At 51.3% G+C, this 10187-nt stretch overlaps 1 protein-coding gene across 1 annotated transcript in view; it reads left to right on the forward strand.

Annotated features, from left to right (window-relative positions):
• The window catches only part of LOC135536392 (transcription factor COE3-like), a gene marked incomplete at its 3' end in the record, with an annotated part of 48924 nt that extends 39751 nt beyond the window's left edge, over positions 1-9173 (forward strand). Inside the window, exons 7-15 of the mRNA XM_064962737.1 lie at positions 6863-6885; positions 7171-7248; positions 7422-7471; positions 8031-8054; positions 8423-8445; positions 8532-8554; positions 8702-8724; positions 8955-9008; positions 9095-9173. Coding sequence (XP_064818809.1) covers positions 6863-6885; positions 7171-7248; positions 7422-7471; positions 8031-8054; positions 8423-8445; positions 8532-8554; positions 8702-8724; positions 8955-9008; positions 9095-9173 — 377 coding nt within the window. The remainder of the gene's footprint in view (positions 1-6862; positions 6886-7170; positions 7249-7421; positions 7472-8030; positions 8055-8422; positions 8446-8531; positions 8555-8701; positions 8725-8954; positions 9009-9094) is intronic.
• Positions 9174-10187: the final 1014 nt, after the last annotated feature.

Below are 10187 nucleotides of genomic sequence, written 5' to 3' on the forward strand. Positions count from 1 at the left end.
AGTCAATGTGGTCTGTTGTGATATACATTGTTTGAGCAGGAAACCCTCTTTTTCTGTTGTGTTAAAGTAGGAAAAGGTGTTATCTATCTAGTATTATATGCGTCGCAGCACGAGGGATTCCCCAGTCGTCTGACTCACTCTCTCTCTGTCACAGGAGAGACAAGGGGGGGGGGGACACCACACACTGAATGTTTTGGAGTGGAGTGGAGGAGGAAGCTAAGACATGACACTGTTGAGGTGACGGGAGGTGAAGAGGAGGGGTTGGAGGTTCACCGACCCCCACTGCCAGTGATCCCTCTCCAGGTTGAGAGGTAGCGAATGTGGGGGGTGAAGTAGGGGGCAGGGCAATCTATCATTAGTAGACACATCACACAGGGTGGCGGTGCCGGTGGTGCTAAAGAGGGGAGGGGAAAGAGAGGCAGAGAGGGAGGGAGAGGGAAGGGGAATTAGAGGGTGGGAGAGGGAAGGGGAATTAGAGGGAGGGAGAGGGAGGGGAATTAGAGGGGGAGGGAGGGGAATTAGAGGGAGGGAGGGGGATGAGAGGGAGGGAGGGGAATTAGAGGGAGGGAGGGGGAAGGGGGATGAGAGAGAGGGAGGGAGGGGAATTAGAGGGAGGGAGGGAAAAGAGAGGGAAAGAGGGGGAAGTGGGAAGGGGGAAAGAGAGGGAGGGAGGGGAATTAGAGGGAGGGGGAAAGAGAGGGAGGGCCCCAGCTCCTTGACATGTGCCAGGGAAGCTGACTGATGCTACAGAGGGCAGGAAGGGGGGCAGGAGGGCTCCAGGAGGTGTGAGGAGAGGGGACAGAGAGCTGTCAGTCAGTCAGTCTGGACCAGCCTGTTGAGAAAGAGACCAGACTTAGCCAGGGCCAGGGAGGACTCACTCAAAACAATGTGGAGAGAAGAGGAGAAAGCCCAACCAGTCGCAAATCTGCTCCTGTCACTCATTCATTTGATTCATTTATCCTAGCCAGGATAGTCCACTCAGTAAAGCTAGCCAGGATAGTCCACTCAGTAAAGCTAGCCAGGATAGTCCACTCAGTAAAGCTAGCCAGGATAGTCCACTCAGTAAAGCTAGCCAGGATAGTCCACTCAGTAAAGCTAGCCAGGATAGTCCACTCAGTAAAGCTAGCCAGGATAGTCCACTCAGTAAAGCTAGCCAGGATAGTCAACTCAGTAAAGCTAGCCAGGATAGTCCACTCAGTAAAGCCAGCCAGGATAGTCCACTCAGTAAAGCTAGCCAGGATAGTCCACTCAGTAAAGCCAGCCAGGATAGTCCACTCAGTAAAGCTAGCCAGGATAGTCCACTCAGTAAAGCTAGCCAGGATAGTCCACTCAGTAAAGCTAGCCAGGATAGTCCACTCAGTAAAGCTAGCCAGGATAGTCCACTCAGTAAAGCTAGCCAGGATAGTCCACTCAGTAAAGCTAGCCAGGATAGTCCACTCAGTAAAGCTAGCCAGGATAGTCCACTCAGTAAAGCTAGCCAGGATAGTCCACTCAGTAAAGCTAGCCAGGATAGTCCACTCAGTAAAGCTAGCCAGGATAGTCCACTCAGTAAAGCTAGCCAGGATAGTCCAATCAGTAAAGCTAGCCAGGATAGTCCACTCAGTAAAGCTAGCCAGGATAGTCCACTCAGTAAAGCTAGCCAGGATAGTCCACTCAGTAAAGCTAGCCAGGATAGTCCACTCAGTAAAGCTAGCCAGGATAGTCCACTCAGTAAAGCTAGCCAGGATAGTCCACTCAGTAAAGCTAGCCAGGATAGTCCACTCAGTAAAGCTAGCCAGGATAGTCCACTCAGTAAAGCTAGCCAGGATAGTCCACTCAGTAAAGCTAGCCAGGATAGTCCACTCAGTTAAGCTAGCCAGGATAGTCCACTCAGTAAAGCTAGCCAGGATAGTCCACTCAGTAAAGCTAGCCAGGATAGTCCACTCAGTAAAGCTAGCCAGGATAGTCCACTCAGTAAAGCTAGCCAGGATAGTCCACTCAGTTAAGCTAGCCAGGATAGTCCACTCAGTAAAGCTAGCCAGGATAGTCCACTCAGTAAAGCTAGCCAGGATAGTCCACTCAGTAAAGCTAGCCAGGATAGTCCACTCTTTTAAGCTAGCCAGGATAGTCCACTCAGTAAAGCTAGCCAGGATAGTCCACTCAGTAAAGCAAGCCAGGATAGTCCACTCAGTAAAGCAAGCCAGGATAGTCAACTCAGTAAAGCTAGCCAGGATAGTCCACTCATTAAAGCTAGCCAGGATAGTCCACTCAGTAAAGCTAGCCAGGATAGTCCACTCAGTAAAGCTAGCCAGGATAGTCCACTCAGTAAAGCTAGCCAGGATAGTCCACTCAGTAAAGCTAGCCAGGATAGTCCACTCAGTAAAGCTAGCCAGGATAGTCCACTCAGTTAAGCTAGCCAGGATAGTCCACTCAGTTAAGCTAGCCAGGATAGTCCACTCAGTAAAGCTAGCCAGGATAGTCCACTCAGTAAAGCTAGCCAGGATAGTCCACTCATTAAAGCTAGCCAGGATAGTCCACTCAGTAAAGCTATCCAGGATAGTCCACTCAGTAAAGCTAGCCAGGATAGTCCACTCAGTAAAGCTAGCCAGGATAGTCCACTCATTAAAGCTAGCCAGGATAGTCCACTCAGTTAAGCTAGTCAGGATAGTCCACTCAGTAAAGCTAGCCAGGATAGTCCACTCAGTAAAGCTAGCCAGGATAGTCCACTCATTAAAGCTAGCCAGGATAGTCCACTCAGTAAAGCTAGCCAGGATAGTCCACTCAGTAAAGCTAGCCAGGATAGTCCACTCAGTAAAGCTAGCCAGGATAGTCCACTCAGTAAAGCCAGCCAGGATAGTCCACTCAGTAAAGCTAGCCAGGATAGTCCACTCAGTAAAGCTAGCCAGGATAGTCTACTCAGTAAAGCTAGCCAGGATAGTCCACTCAGTAAAGCTAGCCAGGATAGTCCACTCAGTAAAGCTAGCCAGGATAATCCACTCAGTAAAGCTAGCCAGGATAGTCCACTCAGTAAAGCCAGCCAGGATAGTCCACTCAGTTAAGCTAGCCAGGATAGTCCACTCAGTAAAGCTAGCCAGGATAGTCCACTAAGTAAAGCTAGCCAGGATAGTCCACTCAGTAAAGCTAGCCAGGATAGTCCACTCAGTAAAGCTAGCCAGGATAGTCCACTCAGTAAAGCTAGCCAGGATAATCCACTCAGTAAAGCTAGCCAGGATAGTCCACTCAGTAAAGCTAGCCAGGATAGTCCACTCAGTAAAGCTAGCCAGGATAGTCCACTCAGTAAAGCTAGCCAGGATAGTCCACTCAGTAAAGCTAGCCAGGATAGTCCACTCAGTAAAGCTAGCCAGGATAGTCCACTCAGTAAAGCTAGCCAGGATAGTCCACTCAGTAAAGCTAGCCAGGATAGTCCACTCAGTTAAGCTAGCCAGGATAGTCCACTCAGTAAAGCTAGCCAGGATAGTCCACTCAGTAATGCTAGCCAGGATAGTCCACTCAGTAAAGCTAGCCAGGATAGTCCACTCAGTAAAGCTAGCCAGGATAGTCCACTCAGTAAAGCTAGCCAGGATAGTCCACTCAGTAAAGCTAGCCAGGATAGTCCACTCATTAAAGCTAGCCAGGATAGTCCACTCAGTAAAGCTAGCCAGGATAGTCCACTCATTAAAGCTAGCCAGGATAGTCCACTCAGTAAAGCTAGCCAGGATAGTCCACTCAGTAAAGCCAGCCAGGATAGTCCACTCAGTAAAGCTAGCCAGGATAGTCCACTCAGTAAAGCTAGCCAGGATAGTCCACTCAGTAAAGCTAGCCAGGATAGTCCACTCAGTAAAGCTAGCCAGGATAGTCTACTCAGTAAAGCTAGCCAGGATAGTCCACTCAGTAAAGCTAGCCAGGATAGTCCACTCAGTAAAGCTAGCCAGGATAGTCCACTCAATAAATCTTTTTCCTGGGATCCATAGAACGTATGTGTTAACCGTGGGACTGTGTTGAACGTTGTTCGTGTCACCTACGTTGTGCTTGACAGAGAGAGATAGAGAATCCTCCGTAATCGCCACGGCACCAATCACTTCTGTTTTCTCTCAACACCTATCATACAGGCAATGATACATTGTTATTAAACATGATCATTCAGAAGAAGAAGCTATGACATTGGTCTTTGTGTGTTTTTTTTACAATAACATTTTCAAAGCGTTGAAGCTCCCTGTTCTAGTGTGATAGAAACAATATCCACCATCCAAGCATATTAAAACCTGTCATATCCAGCCAACGCCCCCCTCTCTCATTCAACATCATCCCTCCATTCTGACAGCATTCAAGTTAAATGTCCTTTATTTCCAACAGACTCCGCCACATCTTGAGTGACACCTGCAACACACCTGCGAACGTTCATGACAATGTTTTCTTCACACGCTTGTTAAGGACGTGGCGTCTTTAGGATAAAACCCTAACAAGTCTCCTTTTAATCAGTGCTGTGTTTGTCTGTCAGACATAAAGGAGAATAGAAAACATTCTGCTACCAAGATGGCCACACGTCTCCTTCTCGCATGTAGAAACGCATTTGTTCAATTTAGGAATCAACTATTTTGCTTCTTGCCTTGCTCAGCCATCTTCCTCTCCTCTCCTCTCCTCTCCTCTCCTCTCCTCTCCTCTCCTCTCCCTCTCCTCTCCTCTCCTCTCCTCTCCCTCCTCTCCTCCCTCTCCCTCTCCCTCTCCCTCTCCTCTCCTCTCCCTCTCCTCTCCTCTCCTCTCCTCTCCCTCCCTCCCCTCCCCCTCCCCTCCCCTCCCCCCTCCCCCTCCCCTCCCTCCTCTCCTCCCCTCCTCCCCCTCCCTCCCCCCTCCTCTCCTCTCCCTCTCCTCTCCCCTCCCCCTCCCCTCTCCTCTCCTCTCCTCTCCTCTCCCCCTCCTCTCCTCTCCTCTCCTCTCCTCTCCCTCTCCTCTCCCTCCTCTCCCTCTCCCTCTCCTCTCCTCCCTCTCCTCTCCTCCCCCTCCCCTCCCCTCTCTCCTCTCCTCTCCCTCTCCCTCTCCTCTCCTCTCCTCTCCTCCCCTCCCCTCCTCTCCCTCTCCCTCTCCTCTCCTCTCCCTCTCCTCTCCCTCTCCTCTCCCTCTCCTCTCCCTCCCCTCCCCTCCCCCTCCCCTCCCCTCTCCTCTCCTCTCCTCTCCTCTCCTCTCCTCTCCTCTCCTCTCCTCTCCTTCCTCCCCCTCCCCCTCTCCCTCTCCCCTCTCCCCTCCTCTCCTCTCCTCTCCTCTCCTCTCCTCTCCTCTCCCTCTCCTCTCCTCTCTCTCCTCTCCTCTCCCCTCTCCTCTCCTCTCCTCTCCCTCCCTCCTCCCTCTCCCCTCTCCCTCTCCCTCCTCTCCTCTCCCTCCCCTCTCCCTCTCCCTCTCCCTCTCCCCTCTCCCTCTCCCCTCTCCTCTCCTCTCCTCTCCTCTCCTCTCCTCTCCTCTCTCTCCTCTTCCCAGAGAAGGAGGAAAAATAATACCAAGGTGCTGTTTGTTATTTGAGGGAAATGAACTTCATCAGGTCCACTCGGAAGTGTTCTTCAAATGTCACTCAGTGGAGCTTTTCTGTTGTAATGAAAATGCTGCGTACAGATATCTCCCTTTACTCCTGGGGATACGACCCAGGTTGGCGTCCCAAATGCTACCCCTATTCATTATAGTGCATATCTTTAAAACAATTGGGCTCTGGTCGAAAAGTAGTGCACTATATAGGGCATAAGGGTTCCATGTGGGACACACACCCAGTCTTCCCCCTCAGCTTCATTCAAAGCACTTCTCAAAGTGAGAAGTTTAGAGAGACACAATTTTATTCAGATATTGATATATATATATATTTGTATTATCTGTCAGGAGTGCCCGCCTTGAAGTTTTCCAGCAGGCCCTGTTGTCAGTAGAAAAACGTGCCAGATAATTGATAAACGCAGGTCACTACTGTGAAAGCAGCTGGGAACAAACCAGGGATGGAGAAGAGAAATCAACCCTGTGTTATTGTCACCGATGCAGAGTAGAAGGCAATACAACAAGAAACAAAATTGATCTCACTTGTTTTTTCCCCTCCATCATGTCATGTAAATGTTCAATTTGGGTCCTAGAAGGATTTTTTTTAAAACATTTATTTTTTAAAACAGCTTGCTGCCTTTGCCTCAGCGAAGGGGCCTCTGCAATGCATGAACAAGTGTTATTAGTTGTGTCTGTATACCAAATGGGACCCTTTATAGGACACTAGTTTGATCAGAGCCCCATAGGGGAGCCCCAGAGAGCTCTAGTGCACTTTATCGGGGGGAATAAGATGCGATTTGGGACGCAGTCTTGGAGGTTTTCAGACATGAGTTTGGTCTGTGTGTGTGTGTATATACGTGTGTGTGTGTGTGTGTGTGTGTGTGTGTGTGTGTGTGTGTGTGTGTGTGTGTGTGTGTGTGTGTGGGTGTGTGTGTATGTATGTGTGTATGTGTGTGTGTGTGTGTGTGTGTGTGGGTGGGTGTGTTTGTTGTTCTTTCCCCTCCATTTCCCATCCTGCAGCGGGCCAATCAGATCGCAGCTGTATTGCGAGCGGCCGGGTTATCTGCGATGTGTCCTGAATGTGTCTCCCGTTAGGAGACGTCCTGAATGTGTCTCCCGTTAGGAGACGTCCTGAATGTGTCTCCCGTTAGGAGACGTCCTGAATGTGTCTCCCGTTAGGAGACGTCCTGAACGTGTCTCCCGTTAGGAGACGTCCTGAATGTGTCTCCCGCTAGAGACGTCCTGAATGTGTCTCCCGTTAGGAGACGTCCTGAATGTGTCTCCCGTTAGGAGGCGTCCTGAATGTGTCTCCCGTTAGGAGAGCGTCCTGAATGTGTCTCCCGTTAATAGATGTCCTGAATGTGTCTCCCGTTAGGAGACGTCCTGAATGTGTCTCCCGTGAGGAGGCGTCCTGAATGTGTCTCCCGTTAGGAGGCGTCCTGAATGTGTCTCCCGTTAATAGACGTCCTGAATGTGTCTCCCGTTAGGAGACGTCCTGGAATGTGTCTCCCGTTAGGAGAGCGTCCTGAATGTGTCTCCCGTTAGGAACGTCCTGAATGTGTCTCCCGTTAATAGGCGTCCTGAATGTGTCTCCCGTTAGGAGACGTCCTGAATGTGTCTCCCGTTAGGAGACGTCCTGAATGTGTCTCCGTTAGGAGGCGTCCTGAATGTGTCTCCCGCTAGGAGACGTCCTGAATGTGTCTCCGTTAGGAGACGTCCTGAATGTGTCTCCCGTTAGGAGACGTCCTGAATGTGTCTCCCGTTAGGAGACGTCCTGAATGTGTCTCCCGTTAATAGATGTCCTGAATGTGTCTCCCGTTAATAGACGTCCTGAATGTGTCTCCCGTGAGGAGACGTCCTGAATGTGTCTCCCGTTAGGAGACGTCCTGAATGTGTCTCCCGTTAATAGGCGTCCTGAATGTGTCTCCCGTTAGGAGGCGTCCTGAATGTGTCTCCGTTAGGAGACGTCCTGAATGTGTCTCCCGTTAGGAGACGTCCTGAATGTGTCTCCCGTTAGGAGACGTCCTGAATGTGTCTCCCGCTAGGAGACGTCCTGAATGTGTCTCCGTTAGGAGACGTCCTGAATGTGTCTCCCGTTAGGAGACGTCCTGAATGTGTCTCCCGTTAGGAGACGTCCTGAATGTGTCTCCCGTTAATAGATGTCCTGAATGTGTCTCCGTTGGAGGCGTCCTGAATGTGTCTCCGTGAGGAGAGCGTCCTGAATGTGTCTCCCGTTAGGAGGCGTCCTGAATGTGTCTCCCGTTAATAGGCGTCCTGAATGTGTCTCCCGTTAGGAGGCGTCCTGAATGTGTCTCCCGTTAGGAGACGTCCTGAATGTGTCTCCGTTAGGAGGCGTCCTGAATGTGTCTCCCGTTAATAGACGTCCTGAATGTGTCTCCCGTTAGGAGAACGTCCTGAATGTGTCTCCCGTTAGGAGGCGTCCTGAATGTGTCTCCCGTTAGGAACGTCCTGAATGTGTCTCCCGTTAGGGACGTCCTGAATGTGTCTCCCGTTAATAGATGTCCTGAATGTGTCTCCGTTAGGAGAGCGTCCTGAATGTGTCTCCCGTGAGGAGGCGTCCTGAATGTGTCTCCGTTAGGAGAGCGTCCTGAATGTGTCTCCCGTTGGGAGACGTCCTGAATGTGTCTCCCGTTAGGAACGTCCTGAATGTGTCTCCCGTTAATAGACGTCCTGAATGTGTCTCCCGTTAGGAGACGTCCTGAATGTGTCTCCCGTTAGGAGACGTCCTGAATGTGTCTCCCGTTAGGAGGCGTCCTGAATGTGTCTCCCGCTAGGAGGCGTCCTGAATGTGTCTCCCGTTAGGAGGCGTCCTGAATGTGTCTCCCGTTAGGAGACGTCCTGAATGTGTCTCCCGTTAGGAGGCGTCCTGAATGTGTCTCCCGTTAATAGATGTCCTGAATGTGTCTCCCGTTAGGAGAGCGTCCTGAATGTGTCTCCGTGAGGCGTCCTGGGAATGTGTCTCCCGTTAGGAGGCGTCCTGAATGTGTCTCCCGTTAATGACGTCCTGAATGTGTCTCCGTTAGGAGACGTCCTGAATGTGTCTCCCGTTAGGAGACGTCCTGAATGTGTCTCCGTTAGGAGGCGTCCTGAATGTGTCTCCGTTAGGGAGAGCGTCCTAAATGTGTCTCCCGTTAATAGGCACGTCCTGAATGTGTCTCCCGTTAATAGACGTCCTGAATGTGTCTCCCGTTAGGAGGCGTCCTGAATGTGTCTCCCGTTAGGAGAGGCGTCCTGAATGTGTCTCCCGTTAGGAGAGCGTCCTGAATGTGTCTCCCGTTAATAGACGTCCTGAATGTGTCTCCCGTTGAGAGCGGCCTGAATGTGTCTCCCGTTAGGAGGCGTCCTGAATGTGTCTCCGTTAGGAGACGTCCTGAATGTGTCTCCCGTTAATAGGCGTCCTGAATGTGTCTCCCGTTAGGAGACGTCCTGAATGTGTCTCCCGTTAGGAGGCGTCTGGGAATGTGTCTCCCGTTAGGAGAGCGTCCCTGAATGTGTCTCCCGTTAGGAGGCGTCCTGAATGTGTCTCCCGCTAGGAGACGTCCTGAATGTCTCCGTTAATAGGCGTCCTGAATGTGTCTCCCGTTAGGAGAGCGTCCTGAATGTGTCTCCCGTTAGGGACGTCCTGAATGTGTCTCCCGTTAGGAGACGTCTGGATCATGTCTCACGTGAGGAGGCGTCCTGAATGTGTCTCCCCGAACGACAGCTCTAATGACATAACCTGACGCGCTCCGACATCAACAGCAACATTCCAGTCTGCTGATGCGCTGCTCATGGTGCTCACTGTTAGTGTACGTCCTGAAAGCCAACCTATATTCACTATGGGCCCCGGTCAGCGTGCACTATCTGCAGTAGGGTGCCATTTTGGACTTATCCTATCTGACTCCGGTATAACGTCTAACTGCTATTGGACTCTGGTGGCTTTTCGGATTTGTAGTCCAATGAAAAGTCCCGGAGACTAGGAGACTAGGAGACTAGGAGAGTGGGAGACTAGGAGACTAGGAGAGTGGGAGACTAGGAGACTAGGAGAGTGGGAGACTAGGAGACTAGGAGAGTGGGAGAGTGGGAGACTAGGAGACTAGGAGACTAGGAGAGTGGGAGACTAGGAGACTAGGAGACTAGGAGAGTGGGAGACTCGTAGACTAGGAGAGTGGGAGACTAGGAGACTAGGAGACTAGGAGAGTGGGAGACTAGGAGAGTGGGAGAGTGGGAGACTAGGAGACGAGGAGAGTGGGAGACTAGGAGACTAGGAGACTAGGAGACTAGGAGAGTGGGAGAGTGGGAGACTAGGAGACTAGGAGAGTGGGAGACTAGGAGACTGGGAGAGTTGGAGAGTGAGAGACTAGGAGACTAGGAGACTAGGAGACTAGGAGACTAGGACACTAGGAGAGTGGGAGACTAGGAGACTGGGAGAGTGGGAGAGTGAGATACTAGGAGAGTGGGAGAGTGGGAGACTAGGAGCCCAGGGAGAGTGGGAGACTAGGAGACTAGGAGACTAGGAGACTAGGAGACTAGGAGAGTGGGAGAGTGGGAGACTAGGAGACTAGGAGAGTGGGAGACTAGGGAGACTGGGAGAGTTGGAGAGTGGGGAGACTAGGAGACTAGAGCTAGGAGACTAGGAGACTAGGAGACTAGGACACTAGGAGAGTGGGAGACTGGGAGACTGGGAGAGTGGGAGAGTG

The sequence above is a fragment of the Oncorhynchus masou genome, unplaced genomic scaffold (assembly GCF_036934945.1).
Source record: "Oncorhynchus masou masou isolate Uvic2021 unplaced genomic scaffold, UVic_Omas_1.1 unplaced_scaffold_610, whole genome shotgun sequence".
In the NCBI taxonomy this organism is placed as follows: Eukaryota; Metazoa; Chordata; class Actinopteri; order Salmoniformes; family Salmonidae; genus Oncorhynchus; species Oncorhynchus masou.